Source organism: Mercenaria mercenaria, chromosome 11, assembly GCF_021730395.1.
Source record: "Mercenaria mercenaria strain notata chromosome 11, MADL_Memer_1, whole genome shotgun sequence".
NCBI classification, from domain to species: Eukaryota; Metazoa; Mollusca; class Bivalvia; order Venerida; family Veneridae; genus Mercenaria; species Mercenaria mercenaria.
The window spans coordinates 56235436-56253492 of record NC_069371.1 but is presented as its reverse complement, the minus strand read 5'-3'; the positions used below and the strand labels follow the sequence as shown (position 1 = coordinate 56253492).

General features: G+C 34.3%; 1 protein-coding gene across 4 annotated transcripts in view; it reads left to right on the top strand.

Moving 5' to 3' along the window:
- The window catches only part of LOC123531975 (ras-related GTP-binding protein A), a 38718-nt gene extending 21565 nt beyond the window's left edge, over positions 1-17153 (top strand). Inside the window, exons 6-10 of one of the 4 annotated variants that reach the window (XM_053517492.1) lie at positions 2371-2493; positions 10399-10606; positions 11742-12879; positions 13033-13292; positions 13379-17153. In XM_053517492.1, the coding sequence (XP_053373467.1) occupies positions 2371-2493; positions 10399-10606; positions 11742-11836 (426 nt within the window). In that variant the 3' untranslated portion in view covers positions 11837-12879; positions 13033-13292; positions 13379-17153. Of the gene's footprint in view, positions 1-2370; positions 2494-10398; positions 10607-11741; positions 12880-13032 lie in introns of all 4 variants that reach the window. The other 3 variants (XM_053517491.1, XM_053517490.1, XM_053517489.1) reach the window with 3 other exon arrangements.
- Positions 17154-18057: the final 904 nt, after the last annotated feature.

Here is an 18057-nt window from a genome sequence, read left to right as displayed (position 1 = left end):
TGTAAGTTTGTCAGATACCTGTGAGATTTAAATATCATAAGTTTGTCAGATACCAGTGAGATTTAGACATCATAAGTTTGTCAAATACTAGTGAGATTTAAACATCATAAGTTTGTCATATACAAGTGAGATTAAAACTTGGTAAGTTTGTCATATACTAGTGTACTAAAGGTCAAAGGTTTGAGGTCTGTATATCCTAAACCCCATGATCACCTCATCAAGACAATGTGCAGAACTCATGAGTTAGCTGTGTTGGCTCAGGGTCAAGGTCACAACTCTTAAGTCAAAGGTTTGAGCCTGTCATTTTGTGTCCACTCTGTATCTCCTAAACCCCTTGAAGTATTTTCAAATTCATTGATTTCCTCATATATGGACTTTGAAATATACTTAACAATGTAAATGCTTCCACCCAATACCATCAACCCTTTCACTATCCATAACAGCAGGTACCAGTAATATTTAAATATCGTGTTTGTTAGATACCAGTGAGATTAAAACATCGTAAGTTTGTCAGATACCAGTGAGTTGTAACATCGTAATTAAGTTTGTCAGATATCAGTGAGTTTTAAACATCATAACTTTGTCATATGCCAGTGAGATTTAAACATCGTAAGTTTATCATATACCAATGAGCTTTAAATACCATAAGTTTGTCATATACTTGTGTGATTTGAATATTGTAAGTTTGTCAGATACCTGTGAGATTTAAATATCGTAAGTTTGTCAGATACCAGTGAGATTTAGACATCATAAGTTTGTCAGATACTAGTGAGATTTAAACATCGTAAGTTTGTCATATACAAGTGAGATTAAAACTTGGTAAGTTTGTCATATACTAGTGTACTCAAGGTCAAAGGTTTGAGGTCTGTATATTCTAAACCCCGTGAAGGATTTTCACGAAACTTGGGTCAAATGTTCACCGCATCAAGACAATGTGCAGAACTCATGAGTTAGCCATGTTGGCTCAGGGTCAAGGTCACAACTCTTAAGTCAAAGGTTTGAGCCTGTCATTTTGTGTCCACTCTGTATCTCCTAAACCCCTTGAAGTATTTTCAAATTCATTGATTTCCTCATATATGGACTTTGAAATATACTTAACAATGTAAATGCTTCCACCCAATACCATCAACCCTTTCACTATCCATAACAGCAGCGGGGGATATAGCTGTCTTTCAGACTGCCTTGTTTTCTTAGAATTTCAAGTTTAAGTTTTCACTCTAGCTCTGTTATTATTAAATGGGTTTGATTCAAACTAAGAACAGTTGTTCCACTCCATCATCCACATCATAATAACACTAGGGTTAGAACTCGGGTACGATTATTTCATGAATTATTCACCTATTTTGACTTAAATTACAGAATAAAGTTTTGATGCACTTTATGTCCATTATTAAATGCCTTTTCTAAATTCAAAATAATTGTCATATCCTCACCAGCAGTGTATGACAGAAGGTCCATCAATCTGGCTCAGATTTTTCAACAATAATGCCCCCATTTTTAGCTCAACTTTTCGAGGAAAAAGTAGAGCTATTGCACTCGCCCCGGTGTCAGCGTCACTGTTGGGTTAAAGTTTTTGATAAAGTCAAATGTCTCTGTTACTATTAAAGCTATTGACTTGAAACTTAAAACAGTTATTTACTATCAAATTTTACACAAGGAGAAACAATCCCCGTAACTCAGATTGAATTTTGACAAAGTTATGCCTTTTTAACTTTTTTTTGTTAAACTTTTATAAAGCTTTTACTGGCAATGCTCTAATTCAGAGTCAAGCACTGAGAAAAGTTGAGCGTGCTGTCTTACGAACAGCTCTTGTTATTTTGATTTTAGGATATTTTTTACTAAATGGACTTAAGTTGTCCCAAATCATCATCCACACCAAGGATATTAATCACTAGTGAAAGTTACATAAAATCTGTGAAAAGATCATTTGGAGGCATAGAATGCAGCCAGTCCCTTGTTTGAAAGGGTTTTAACTGTCACGCTGCAGCCAGTCCCTTGTTTGAAAGGGTTTTAACTGTCACGCAACAATTCAAACTTTCCATCGGTAACACAATGGTAAATGCTCACATCTCTTATGACATAAGCAAGCTAATATGGAAGACTGAGCATTTTCATTTTATATTGAAATGTAAAAATTGTATATAGTTTTTTCAAAGTAACAGTTGTGTCCTTGATATTTTGATATGGACTTAGGACATTTTTCTCCATATTGCAGCTAGAGATGTATATGCCTATTTTGATCACATTTGCTATCTGATAATAATAATTTATTTTCTGACTTTAAAGTGTATGTACTACATTGAAATGTTTGTCTACAAGTTGGGATACTATACAGAGTTTGATTTATTATCATTTGTGATTGTATTTCAGGCATGGTCATCAATTGTTTACCAGCTTATACCTAATGTAAAACAGTTAGAGAACACATTAGCTAACTTTACGGGTATCATTGATGCTGATGAAGTTTTACTCTTTGAGAAAGCAACATTTTTGGTAGGTACACTTTTCCTTTACTGTTTTTTTTAGCCCACCTTGTCTTCTTTGTCGTTGTGTTGTGTATCGTCAGCAGTATGACTGTTAACATTCTACAGGTCACAATTTTAATGAAATTTTATTAGAATTTACTTTTGAGACAGTCTGAACGAGTTTGTCACTAAGTCATCTGGGATCAGAAACTAGATCACTAGGTCAGTTAATAGAAAAACCTTAACACTCTTTCAACCTCATATTTATGAAACTTTGTCAGAATGGTTTTCTCGACGAAGTCTAGGACAGATCCAAAACTGGGTTACCTGAGGTAAAAAGCCAATTGTAGAAAAAAATTGTGAACAGTCTAGAGGCGACATTTTCTGTTGGATCTTCTTTAAACTTTTGAAGATTGTTTGTCTCTTTGAAATTTAGGTCATGGTCAAAACTAGGTTACCAGAGGTCAGAAACTACGTAACTATGTCAAATCATAGAAAAAATGTTAACTTTCTAGAGGTCACATTTTCTGTTTTATCTTTTAATACTTTCTCATGTTTGTCTTAAAAAGATATAGGTCAGTTTATATATTGTAGTACCTGAGATCAAAAATTAGGTCACTAGATCATATCAAAGAAAAACCTAGTAAACACTTTAGTGCCACATTTTCTTTTTGGTCTTCATAAAGCTTAGTCAGAATGTTTGTCTCTATGAAATTTAGATTGATTTCAAAACTGGGTTACATGCAGTCAGAAACAAGGTCACAAGGTCAGACCATGGATGACCTTGTTAACACTTTAGAGACCACATTTTTAGCTCACCTGTCACATAGTGACAAGGTGAGCTTTTGTGATCATGCAGCGTCCGTCGTCCGTTCGTGCGTTAGTCCGTCCATCCGTAAACTTTTGCTTGTGACCACTCTAGAGGTCACATTTTTCGTGGGATCTTTATGAAAATTGGTCAGAATGTTCATCTTGATGATATCTAGGTCAAGTTCGAAACTGGGTCACGTGCCATCAAAAACTAGGTCAGTAGGCCTAAAAATAGAAAAACCTTGTGACCTCTCTAGAGGCCATATATTTCACAAGATCTTCATGAAAATTGGTCAGAATGTTCACCTTGTTGATATCTAGGGCAAGTTCGAAACTGGGTCACGTGCCATCAAAAACTAGGTCAGTAGGTCTAACAGGGTTCGCACAGGCTTGAAAAGTACTTGAAAATGAGGGGCAGTGTTGAAAAGTCCTTGAAAACAAAATTTGTCTTGAAAAGTGCTTGAAAATTGCCTAAAGACCTTGAAAAGTACTTGAATTTCTTATTTTCTCGTATGCTAGACAATTAAAATCTCCCAGAAAATCAAAAGTAAATCTTTTAGAATAAAATCGGCAAGTTTCGAGCAATGGGCAGAGCTACGAAAACGCCGTAATTAAAAAGGTCGAATGTGTTCGGGACGAAAGCGAAGTTTGGGTACGAATGTTTTGTACTTTCTGTTAGCGTTGTCTCCCCTGACTAAAATGGCGTCAATTTGTCACGGCTAGAAAACGGCTAGAATTTACAAATCTGTGTAAGTATTATTTATAAGTAAGTCCTTGAAAACTATAAGACTAGTGCATGAAAATGAAAAGTCCTTGGACTTGGCCTTGTTAGCTCACCTGAGCAATGCTCAGGTGAGTTTTTCTGATCGCTCGATGTCCGGCGTCCGTCGTCCGGCGTCCGTCGTCCGTCCTCTGTCGTCTGGCGTCTGTCGTCTGTCGTCCGTCCTCTGTCAACATTTAACTTGTGTATGCGATAGAGGCTGTATTTTTCAATTAATCTTCATGAATATTGGTCAGAATGATAACCTTGATGAAATCTAGGCCGAGTTCGAAAATGGATCATCTCGGGTCAAAAACTAGGTCACTAGGTCAAATCAAAGAAAAACCTTGTTTATGCGATAGAGGCTGTATTTTTCATTTAATCTTCATGAATATTGGTCAGAATGATAACTTTGATGAAATCTAGACCAAGTATGAAAATGGGTCATCTTGGGTCAAAAACTAGGTCACTAGGTCAAATCAAAGAAAAACCTTGTGTATGCGATAGAGGTGGTATTTTTCAATTAATCTTCATGAATATTGGTCAGAATGATAACCTTGATGAAATCTAAGCCGAGTTCGAAAATGGGTCATCTGGGGTCAAAAACTAGGTCACTAGGTCAAATCAAAGAAAAACCTTGTGTACGCGATAGAGGCTGTATTTTTCAATTCTTCTCATGAATATTGGTCAGAATGATAACCTTGATAAAATCTAGGCCGAGTTTGAAAATGGGTCATCTCGGGTCAAAAACTAGGTCACTAGGTCAAATCAAAGAAAAACCTTGTGTATGCAATAGAGGCTGTATTTTTCAATTGATCTTCATGAATTTTGGTCAGAATAATTGCCTTGATAAAATCTAGGCCGAGATCGAAAATGGGTCATCTGGAGTCAAAAACTAGGTCACTAGGTCAAATCAAAGAAAAACCTTGTGTATGCGATAGAGGCGGTATTTTTCAATTGATCTTTATGAATATTGGAAAGAATGATTACCTTGATGAAATCTAGGCCGAGTTCGAAAATGGGTCATCTGGGGTCAAAAACTAGGTCACTAGGTCATATCACGTAAAAACCTTGTGTATGCGATAGAGGCTGTATTTTTCAATTGATCTTCATGAAGTATGGTCAGAATGATTGCCTTGATGAAATTTAGACCAGGTTCGAAAATGGGTCATCTGGGGTCAAAAACTAGGTCACTAGGTCAAATCAAAGAAAAACCTTGTGTATGCGATAGAGGCTGTATTTTTCAACTGATCTTCATGAAATTTAGCTAGAATGATTACCTTGATAAAATCTAGGCTGATTTCGAAAATGGGTCATCTGGGGTCAAAAACTAGGTCACTAGGTCAAATCGAAGAAAAACATTGTGTATGCAATAGAGGATGTATTTTTCAATTGATCTTCATGAAATTTGGTCAGAGTGATTGCCTTGATGAAAACTAGGTCCGTTTGAATATGGGTTATCTGAGGTCAAAAACCAGGTCACTAGGTCAAATTAAAGAAAAATCTTGTGTATGCGATAGAGACTGTTTTTTTCAGTTGATATTTATGAAAATTGGTCAGGTTGATTGCCTTAATGAAATCTAGGTCGAATTTGAATATGGGTCATCTGAGGTCAAAAACTATGTCACTTGGTCAAATCAAAGAAAAAACTTCTGTATGTGATAGAGGCTGTATTTTTCAGTTGATCTTCATGAATTTTGGTCAGAATGATTGCCTTGATAAAATCTAGGTCGAGTTTGAACATGGGTCATCTAGGGTCAAAAACTAGGTCATATCTAAGAAAATGCTTGTTTTATCGCAAGAGACCAATTTTTTGGTCCAATCTTAATGAAAATTGGTCAGAATATTTGTTTCCATGAAATCACTAGGTCAAACATGTTTTACACTGTTATGGAGTGTTTCTTAGGTGAGCGACCTAGGGCCATCTTGGCCCTCTTGTCTGTATGAACCATGTCTAAAAATAGAAAAACCTTGTGACCTCTCTAGAGGCCATATATTTCAAAAGATCTTCATGAAAATTGGTCAGAACGTTCACCTTGATGATATCTAGGTCAAGTTCCAAACTGGATCACGTGCCTTCAAAAACTAGGTCAGCAGGTCAAATAATAGAAAAACCTTGTGACCTCTCTAGAGGCCATATTTTTCATGGGATTTGTATGAAAGTTGGTCTGAATGTTCATCTTGATGATGTCTAGGTCAAGTTTGAAACTTGGTCAACTGCGGTCAAAAACTAGGTCAGTAGGTCTAAAAATAGAAAAACCTTGTGACCTCTCTAGAGGCCATATATTTCATGAGATCTTCATGAAAATTAGTCAGAACGTTCACCTTGATGATATCTAGGTCAAGTTTGAAAGTGGGTCACGTGCCATCAAAAACTAGGTCAGTAGGTCTAAAAATAGAAAAACCTTGTGACCTCTCTAGAGGCCATATTTTTCATGGGATCTGTATGAAAGTTGGTATGAATGTTCATCTTGATGATATCTAGGTCAGGTTCGAAAGTGGGTCACATGCCTTCAAAAACTAGGTCAGTAAGTCTTGAAATAGAAAAACCTTGTGACCTCTCTAAAGGCCATATTTTTCATGGGATCTGTATGAAAGTTGGTCTGAATGTTCGTCTTGAAGATATCTAGAAACAGGGTCATGTGCGGTCAAAAACTAGGTCAGTAGGTCTATGAATAGAAAAACCTTGTGGCCTCTCTAGAGGCCATACTTGTGAATGGGTCTCCATAAAAATTGGTCAGAATGTTCATCTTGATGATATCTAGGTCAAGTTCGAAAGTGGGTCACGTGCCGTCAAAAAGTAGGTCAGTAGGTCAAATAATGAAAAAACGTTGTGACCTCTCTAGAGGCCATATTTTTCATGGGATCTGTATGAAAGTTGGTCTGAATGTTTATCTTGATGATATATAGGTCAAGTTTGAAACTGGGTCAACTGCGATCAAAAACTAGGTCCTTAGGTCTTGAAATAGAAAAACCTTGTGACCTCTCTAGAGGCCATACCCTTGAATGGATCTTCATGAAAATTGGTCAGAATGTTCACCTTGATGATATCTAGGTCAAGTTTGAAACTGGGTCACATGCCTTAAAAAACTAGGTCAGTAGGTCAAATAATAAAAAAACCTTGTGACCTCTCTAGAGGCCATACTTTTCATGGGATCTGTATGAAAGTTGGTCTAAATATTCATCTTGATGATATCTAGGTCAAGTTTGAAACTGGGTCAACTGCATTTAAAAACTAGGTCAGTAGGTCTAAAATTAGAAAAATCTTTTGACCTCTCTAGAGGCCATATTTTTCAATGGATCTTCATGAAAATTGATCTGAATGTTCACCTTGATGATATCTATGTCAGTTTCGAAACTGGGTCATGTGCGGTCAAAAACTAGACCAGTAGGTATAAAAATAGAAAAACCTTGTAACCTTTCTAGAGGCCATATTTTTCTGAGATCTTCATGAAAATTAGTGAGAATGTTCACCTTGATGATATCTAAGTAAAATTCAAAACAGGGTCAAGTACCTTCGAAAACTAGGTCAATAGGTCAAATAATAGAAAAACCTTTTAGAATTTTTATCTCGATAATATCTAGGTCAAGTTCAGAACTGGGTCACATGAGCTCAAAAACTAGGTCACTATATCATATAATAGAAAAAACGAGGTCATACTCAAAACTGGGTCATGTGGGAAGAGGTGAGCGATTCAGGACCATCATGGTCCTCTTGTTGTACTTAGTCATCATAACTTATGTTTGTCTGTGTATAAAATCTATGTCAAGTTCAAAACTGAGGTCTGAAACTTTGCCACTTGTTCATATCATAGAAAAACATTGCTCACTCTCTAGAGGCCATGTTTACTACTTTATCTTCATAACAGTCTGTCAGAATGTTTGTACCTTTAAAATCTTATCCAGGTTTTAAAACTGGGTTACCTGAAAGCTTAAACTAGGTCAGTAGATTGAATGATAGAAAAACATTGTTAACACTCTAGAGGCTTGATCATCATATTTTTTTGGTATGAAATTTAGGTGAAGTCCAAAAGTTAGGTATCTGAGGTCAAAAACTATGCCACTAGGTCAGATAATCAAAAGCTTGGTTAATGATCTACCCTAATTTACATAAAACATGGTCAAAATGTTTGTCTCTATGACATCTTGGCCAAATTAGATACTGTAAAATCATTCATTTTCGTGGACATGAAATTCCATGGTTTTGGTCAAAATGGCAATTTCGTGGGGATGTGAATTTGTGAATTTCAACTTTTGAACATAAAATGAATGGGAATTTTAATTGTTCGTTGGGATTCAATTTCATGGTTTTACTCAACCACAAAATCCATGCAAATTAGTCACCCACAAATTTTAATGATTTCTCAGTACATGGTTAATTTCTAGGGTTAGAACTCGGGTACGATTATTTCATGAATTATTCACCTATTTTGACTTAAATTACAGAATAAAGTGTTGATGCACACTATGTCCATTATTAAATGCCTTTTCTAAATTTAAAATAATTGTCGTATCCTCACCAGCAGTATATGACAGAAGGTCCATCAATCTGGCTCAGATTTTTCAACAGTAGTGCCCCCATTTTTAGCTCAACTTTTCGAGGAAAAAGTAGAGCTATTGCCCTCGCCCCGGTGTCAGCGTCGCTGTTGGTTAAAGTTTTTGATAAAGTCAGATGTCTCTGTTACTATTAAAGCTATTGACTTGAAACTTAAAACAGTTATTTACTATCAAATTTTACACAAGGAGAAACAATCCCCGTAACTCAGATTGAATTTTGACAAAGTTATGCCTTTTTAAACTTTTTTTTGTTAAACTTTTATAAAGCTTTTACTGGCAATGCTCTAACTCAGAGTCAAGCACTGAGAAAAGTTGAGCGTGCTGTCTTACGAACAGCTCTTGTTATTTTGATTTTAGGATATTTTTTACTAAATGGACTTGAGTTGTCCCAAATCATCATCCACACCAAGGATATTAATCACTAGTGATAGTAACATAAAATCTGTGAAAAGATCATTTGGAGGCATAGAATGCAGCCAGTCCCTTGTTTGAAAGGGTTTTAACTGTCACGCTGCAGCCAGTCCCTTGTTTGAAAGGGTTTTAACTGTTGACTAGTTCAGGTGAGTGATACAGGGCTCTCAACGGGTCTTCTAGAAGTCATGGTGCTTACTTACTCTTTCGGTATAATTTTTCAGTTTACGCGCATAAAATATTTGTGTTACAGCTCGGAGGCTTACTTTTTCTTGCATAATTAAGACTTTATAGAAATTAACAGAGAGAAAGTTCTATCTGTGAACTTTTCTCGTTTAAGATAATGTTAAATCTTGAGATTTTGGAATGTTTAGTAAAATGTGTAGGTACTCAACTTTTACATATAAAGGAAATAAGAGGTGTTCTGAATAAGCTGATAGCTTCATAATTTCATTATGACTGAGCCGAATCATGTGCAAGATACATCAAAAGAAAGATTTGAAATCACATTTAATACGGGCATTTCTGTTTTAACAAATTTACAGATTTACATGCATGGTACTTTGTATTCACTGGTCTTTGTTTTGCCACTGTGCAGTAGTTATAAGTCACATGATGCTTTATGAAAACCAGTACTGTTGTGTAATATTTCATAATTTTCTTTTGAAATTTTGCATGCACCACAATTAGATTATGCTTTATGCAAAATAATAGACAGAATGTTAAATTATTAACATTTTGGTTTCAAATCTTATGACGTCATCTTAAAACAGTAATTTGATTAAACTGATTTTGATATCTGTTGAACTGTTGGATAAAAAAGTTTGTAAGTGATCTGATAATTCAGACCAATTTAAACATAGCTTAAGGTTTAATTTAAGAGATCCAAAACTTACAGTTTATAAACAGTAAGAAAAACTTATTAAGCATGTGAGCACAAATTATGATATTTTATCTGAGACTGATATGTTAAACTGACATTGTACATATGCTTATAATAGTGTTGTCACAAAGCTATATTATACATGTTAAAAACCTTGAAAATGGAAGATTACCAAACCCACTTTTGACATTCACTGTGTATTTGACTTACCATTTTTGTATTTCTTTTTAAAGTTTACCTTACATAGAGATATATATCTGTATTATATGAAATCATTATAGGTGTTAAAAACAGACCTTTCTATTGGTGTATTTTGCACATGATTCAAATCAGTTATTAAGAAAAACAGGAGGATAGAATCGTAACTTTCAGAATATACCTCATAAGATATCAGGCCAAAGTTAAGCAGGAGGTTCACTAAGACCTAATGCAAATGTAGATCAAGAATCCTTGTTATTTCAAGATTAGTGAAAACAAGAAATAAAGAAGATTACATTTTTTTCTGTTGACAGGTCATATCACACTGTGAACGAAAACAGCACAAAGACATTCATAGATTTGAGAAGATCAGTAATATAATCAAACAGTTTAAACTGAGTTGTAGTAAGTTAGCTGCCTCATTTCAAAGTATGGAAGTTAGAAACTCACGTTTTGCTGCCTTTATAGACGTGTTTACACCCAACACATATGTCATGGTAGTCATGTCTGATCCTGGCATTCGTAAGTATTCTTTTGTTTTAACACAAATATATTTGAATATTATTGATGTAACTGATCTGTCATGAAGGAGATGACATTTTGCCTTGACATATTCGGAAAGTCTGTTTTTTATATTTTCTGTCTTGAAGGAGATGACATTTTGCATTGACATATTCAGAAAGTCAGTTTTTTAGCTCGACTATATGGAGAGCTATCCTACTCACGTCGGTGTCCCCACCTTGGTTAAAGTTTTTTTACACTTTCCCTTTTTACTATTTATCTCTGTAATTTCTTGATGGATTTGCTTTAAACTTGAAATAGTTAATCCTCATCATTACCTACATCATATGGCACAAGGACCATAACTCTCATACTAATATTATCCCCCCTTTTTACTTAGAATTTCAGATTAAAGTTTTGATGCACTTTCACTCTATCTCAGTTTTTCCTGATTGGAAGATAATGTACAGAACTCAAAATTCACCCATGCAAGCTCAAGGTCAAAGTCACAACTCAAATTTTGAGCCTTCAATTTCCTGTCCCCTCCATTTCTGCTAAAACACTTGAAGTTTGGTCAAGTGTTCACCTTTTTGAGATGGTTTGCAAAACCCATAAGTCAGTCATGCAGGCTCAAGGTCAAGGTCACTATAAAATATGCTTAACAAAATCAATTCAATGCTTCCACCCAATACCATCAACCCTTTCACTATCCATAACAGCGGCGGGGGATATAGCTGTCTTTCAGACTGCCTTGTTCTATATTTTAACTGTCTTGATGAAGATGACATTTTATAATTCTGTATTTCATCTGTAAATGTGTAACTATAATATATCTTGGGGATTTATCAGATATATACTGGTGTACCTATCTCTTTATGGAGGGGGGGGGGGATTAGAAACCTGATACAGGGTCAGTGAACATGGTATGTCAGGGGAACTTACTGTTATTTATGATAGTATGGCTGTCATGACTGTAAGGTAGAGACATTTATAAGTATACTGTTGTATACCAGCTGTTGTACAATCTCTTTACTGTTGATGCTGTTTAACATGATGTATATATTTCTTGTAACCTATTGTTAAACACAGATTTTATCGAGATTAGAATTAGTAGTAGCAGTGTTAGTATTAAAACTGTTTCTTTTTTCTTTTTTAGCTTCTGCAGCCACTCTTATCAACATTAAAAATGCACGCAAACATTTTGAGAAGCTGGAGAGAGTTGATGGTGGCCATCCTTCTATAACAACTTAGTAACTGTTGACTACTGGCTATAGACATACTACCTGATGTTTGTTTAACAGCAAAGAAGCAAAGTTGACTGGCTGATGTGTAGTAGTGAGAACTGTTGACCAGCTGCTACCTTTACAATATTAGCAACTGTTCATTAACATACATTTAGCAGTAGATACTGCTGCTTACTACCAAATAATTGTATTTATTGCATGTGAAATATTAGTGTTAAATATATATGGTATTTTCACAATGAAAAATATATGTTGGAAGTACACTTCAGTGTAAAGGAATATGAATTGTAGATAGGGAGATTGGTCAAAAATGTACTTCCTTAAAACATTAAAAGCAAAAATGTATATAGTTACAGCATGAACATAAAAAATGTGTAAGACACTTCATATCAAAATGTAAAAGAAATCAATGAATGTATTTAACCTTTTCTTACATGAACATTTTGACATAATAATATTGTACATGATGTAATGTAGGCAAGATTGGGAAAAAGATGTTAAAATCATTGAAAGAGTCCTGAAACAAAAAGAAAATTTGTTGTTTTACATGTAAGATCAAATTATCTATCTCTTTTGAATGCCAGATTGTACAGTTTCATTTGTGGCTATGCCACTTGTGAAAGTCTTAATATTCAAAATATTTTTATGTTTCTGTAAAAGCTACTGTTTGTTGATATACTGAGTATTTTATATGTGGTTTATAGTTCTGTTACAATGTTTTGACATAGTTTTGTATATCTTATACATTATGTGACATTTACATGTTCCTAGGTTTGAATTTCTCAGGTGTTTAATACCTTTGCTTAGACAAATGCTAAGTATATCTTTCACTGGTATATACTAGGTATATCTTTCACTGATATATGCTAGGTATATCTTTCACTGATATATGCTAGGTATATCTTTCACTGATATATATTAGGTATATCTTTGATAGATATGCTAGGCATATCTTTGACTGGTATATGCTAGGTATATCTTTGACTGATATGTGCTAGGTATATCTTTGATTGATATGTGCTAGGTATATCTTTGACTGATATGTGCTAGGTAATATCTGGGATTATGTTAGTTACTAGGTATATCTTTCTGATATTGCTAGGTATAATCTTGACGATATTGCTAGGTAGTATCCTTCACTGATATTGCTAGGTATATCTTTGGCTGATATCTGCTAGGTATATCTTGACTGATATGTGCTAGGTATATCTTTGGCTGATATGTGCTAGGTATATATCTGACTGATATGTGCTAGGTATATCTCTGACTGACATAGGCTAGGTATATCTCTGACTGATATGTGCTAGGTATATCTCTGACTGACATAGGCTAGATATATCTCTGACTGACATAGGCTAGGTATATCTCTGACTGACATAGGCTTGGTATATCCTTCACTGATATGTGCTAGGTATATCTTTGACTGATATGTGCTAGGTATATCTTTGGCTGATATGTGCTAGGTATATATCTGACTGATATATGTTAGGTTACTAGGTATATCCTTCACTGATATATGCTAGGTATATCTTTGACTGATATGTGCTAGGTATATCTCTGACTGATATGTGCTAGGTATATCTCTGACTGACATAGGCTAGGTATATCCTTCACTGATATATGCTAGGTATATATTTGACTGATATATGCTAGGTATATCTTTCATTGATACATGTACATTTAATATGATAACTCATTTTTAGAAACATTTTTAAATGGTTTATTATTATTTTAAATGAAATTTTCAAAGTTTCAGTGCTTGCAATAATCATGCAATATGTCTGCTACTGAGTGATGTCATTTTTATGATCCTGCTTTTTGTACACAATTGCATAATTTTGTATGTGAATGATACCACAAATCCTTTTACTCTTCTGACAAAAAGGAATGTATAACTTTTGTTTGTAAAAATACTGAATGCAGTTTCTGGACATAGATGAAATAGTTCTGATTTAAGGTGAATGCGTTTAAATGTCTTGACAATAGGGTAGTTTTTTTTTTTGTTTTTTTGTTGTTGTTTTTTTTTAGTTAAAATGAGCTACTAAATTAAAGATAGCAATGTGAAGAATTTCAAATAATATGCTTCTGCAGATAAGAAATGTATTCTCTTTTATTTTGAATCAGATTGATGAATAACATTAGTTGGTACTGTAATTTTACCTGGACTTATAATAACAAAGTAAATATATTTCTGCAAAATGATCCTATTTATCTTGACAGCTCACACACTGTTTTAGCTTTACTATTCCAAGAATAGTGAGAGCTATTCTATTTATTAACCTGATGTAGCACTCTGCATCACACCTTGGTGTGCAGGTGTGCAAGTTAATATCTCAGTAACCATTATTTATATTAGATTGAAACTTCACACAAGACCTCCTAGTCATCATACCTACTAAAATAACCAAGTTAGATAACTCTTGGATGAATTTTACTCAAAATGTGACCCTTTTGTGATTTGAAAATTTGGTGAAAATTTTGCATGCAACCAATAAGCAAGATGTATCTCTGTAAGAACTACATTTATTGGACTGGAAAAGTCACCAAATGCTACCCAGTCATCAAACCTACTGAAATAATCAAGTTGGATTGCATTAACTCTTGGTTGAATTAAAAAAAATGGCCATTTCTTGACTAGGAAAATTTGGTTTAAGTCTACCATGTAACTGTGAAGCTGTATCTTGAGAACAACTACATGTATGAAATTGAAACTTCACACAATATTTTCCAGTCATCACACATATTAAAGTTAACAAGTTAAGTAACTCTTGGTTGAACTTAATTCAAATTATGGCTTTAGTTTTGACTTGAAACTTTGGTTAAGGTTATGCATGAAACTAAGTATAAGGCTGTTTCTCAGTAACAACTCTGTGTATTGAAATGAAACTCCACACAATGATTCAGTTTCCACACCTATGGAAAGGAAGTTACTAGATAACTTTCGTTTGGATTAAATGTAAGTTATGGCCCTTTTCCAATTTAGAAAATTCAGTTTTAGTTGTGTGTGCAACTGTTCTGCTATATTTCAGTAACAACTGAACCTTCACGCATGTCATCAAATGTACATACATACCTGAGTTAGAGAACTCTTTACAGAGACTTACTAATTATGACTCTTTTTTGACTTAGAAAATTTGGTTGAAGTGTTGTCATTGTCTTAATAAAATTTTAATTGGTTATAAATTGTAATAAGATTACTTAGTTACATAAGCCTTGCAAGGTTATGGTCCATGTTTCAACTTAGAAATTGTTAATGCTTAGCCTGACATTTTGGGAAAATAATTTCAAACAACACCAAATCATCGAAAGAAAGGGTTGTTTCACATATAATTGAACAGCATATAAAACATGTATATTGCTCTACAAAACAATTGACAATTTACTGAAATATACATTGACTTCCGGAAAAGGACTGCACACTTTCGGATAGTTCTATGCCTTTAAAAACTCACCATTTTCAATGAACTGTTACATATCTTTGTTGATGCATTTGCAGTAATGTCACAGCACTGAAATTTCACATAACTGGGTGGAATGTAGTTTTCAGCGATTTTTCATTTTTATTTCTTTACAAATGGCATTCATTTTTAAAGGGGGACAACTTTTCAGTATATTTTAATTATCCATTTTACGGAACAGTACGGCAGAACATATAACAGTCAGGTCGATTGTTGGTAAAGATGCTGTTTGTTTATCAAATATTTCCATGTTTTGAATATGTACTGCTTAACCTTAGATAGTGGAGCTTACTGTCTTGTTGACAACTCTTGTATAATTGACACTGGGTATACGAAATGACAGTTTTGCTTAGATGTTTTCATTGATAACAAACTGTATTCCACATAATATATCTAAGAAAGTTATATTCACAATTTGTTATGTTTGTATATAAATCAGCGAGGAATTCGAACACATGTATAGAATTATATGAATGTGAATGGTAAAGTGAGTGAGATGTTTGTATTTTATCTGTGTATTAATGTATGTAAAAATGTTTCCACGAGAAAACTTCTATGTACAGTCAGTCTGCAAAGTTCAGTTATAAGTACACACTGGGCTATACACATACTCTGCTTCAGGATAGGACCATTAAGATTGTCAGTCACCTCAGTTATATGTGGGAAAGTTGACAAAAAGTAGACACAGTCACCTGATCTTGTAAGACTTTCTCAATTGCTTCTTCATGTCAGTTATTTCCACTGGACTGGATAACTTTAGAATATGAAGTCTGATCAGTATAAAATAGAATTCTGTGACATTCTTTTGTAGGTAATAACATTCAATAAAACTTTTTGCAGTGATAAAATGAAGTGCTAGTCTTATAAGTATCAGTGAAATATGCAAACCAGTGAAATATCTAAGTTTAAGACAATTAACTGTTTTATCCACTTTTTTCATAACAAAATGTTCCCTTAATTTCTCTTCAAATGTGGAGTATACCATCCATATTATACATATTTCTAAAGAACTTTAAACTTTCAATCTTAATTAGAATTGATCACCAAAAGCAATTTCCATTGTATATTTAGGACACTAAAAAGAAAGAATAATTTAGATTTTTGATTAAGTTGTTGATGAATTGTTAAATAGCCATAAGTTTACCTTCATTAGCATAATGAATATTTCAAAAAAATTAAACAATTAGATAGTTGTTTAGCAGAGCTAAGTTAGGGTGCATATAGTAATATTTTTGTGTCAAGTAGAAAAATTAATTGATGGTACCCACAATGTATTTTACTGTTTATACATATTTCATTTCGACAAAAAAATGTGTGACAGTGTTAGCTCATGGACAGGTTTATTTTTGGCGTTCCATATTCCCACGCCCAGAAATTATTGATGCTTGAAATGGATCATATGTTGAAGTTGATCAAGATATATGCTTTATTTCTGTATTATGTAGCATTTCATCTTGGAAGTCTTTGTTGATTTTATTTATATATCTGGGTGATTTTGATGCTTTCTTTTCCATGAAGCAAGCACTAAAGTAACTCTTCCATTGTGTGTGCGGACAGGTGGGTGGTGTCTACTACAGTTGTCTGCTCTTTTACTGAGATGCTCTCCTCATTTAGTCACAGTCTTTATGGTCAGTTTCCATAACTGGTTCTGTAAAAAAGAACAGTGAATACAATATTAATAATAACGATAATAATACTGTTAATTGTTTATTTAAAAAAAAAAGATGTTAACATGGCTGAGTAGAGTTACCACAGGAACAATTACCTGAGAGCCAGATGTTTCAATCCGCACCTTCTACCAGTGATAGATACCGTATTTTTCAAATGATGAAATAATTGAAATAAAACAAATGCTTTTAGTCAAAACACTATTTTATTACTGTAACAGTAGCTAATGAATTTACGCATTCATCCATAAATAACAACATGTGATTCATCTTACACACCGAGGTGTAAGAAGTTTTTCCAGCACTGGCAAAAACATGGGGAAAACCTACCTGTCTGGCTTGCAAGAAAAAATGAACTGGAAGTGCACTGTGACAACAATCTAGATCTTTTCTCCAAACAATTATTTGAGGATAGACATCAGATCTAACCTCTCCTGGAATATTCACATTGACAGGATTGTGAAGAAAGGGAATAATATAGAGTCTTACAACAGAACCTCCTCATAAACAGTCAGGGGACCATAGCAGCAGCCTATCAAGTCCTTGTCGGGTCTTACCTTAAATACTGTTCTGTTGTCTAGAACTCTTTTACTGCTTAGCCGTCATATAAGCGACTTGTGACCAGGTATGCTTCCAGTCACTACTAGAATACGAGAAGTGTCAATGACAAAACTAACTGGTCATGCTATCAGGATAACTATGTTGACATCCAGGCAAGTACATATCTTACACTTGCATCAAAACGAATAAACCCTAGAGACTGATAACGGCTTCTTCGGACCTTTTCCCCAAGCAGTTAGGAACTACTCAGCAGCCATTGTCTATAGACCCCTGATCTGATATCCTTCAGGCAGGGGCTGTCAACCATGACATTTAATAAGGAACTCTTGTGGGTACATGTACAAAAGTCGGATAGAACTATGCCGATTTGGTGAATTCCCATAGGCTGCTACGGTAGCCGGACTGGTCTAGCCTGAGGAACGGAGACAGTCGAGCCAATTTTGAACTTTGTGTCGGTGCAACGTTTAACCCAACCATATAGATAGATAGATAGATAGATAGATAGATAGATATATATATATATATATATATATATATATATA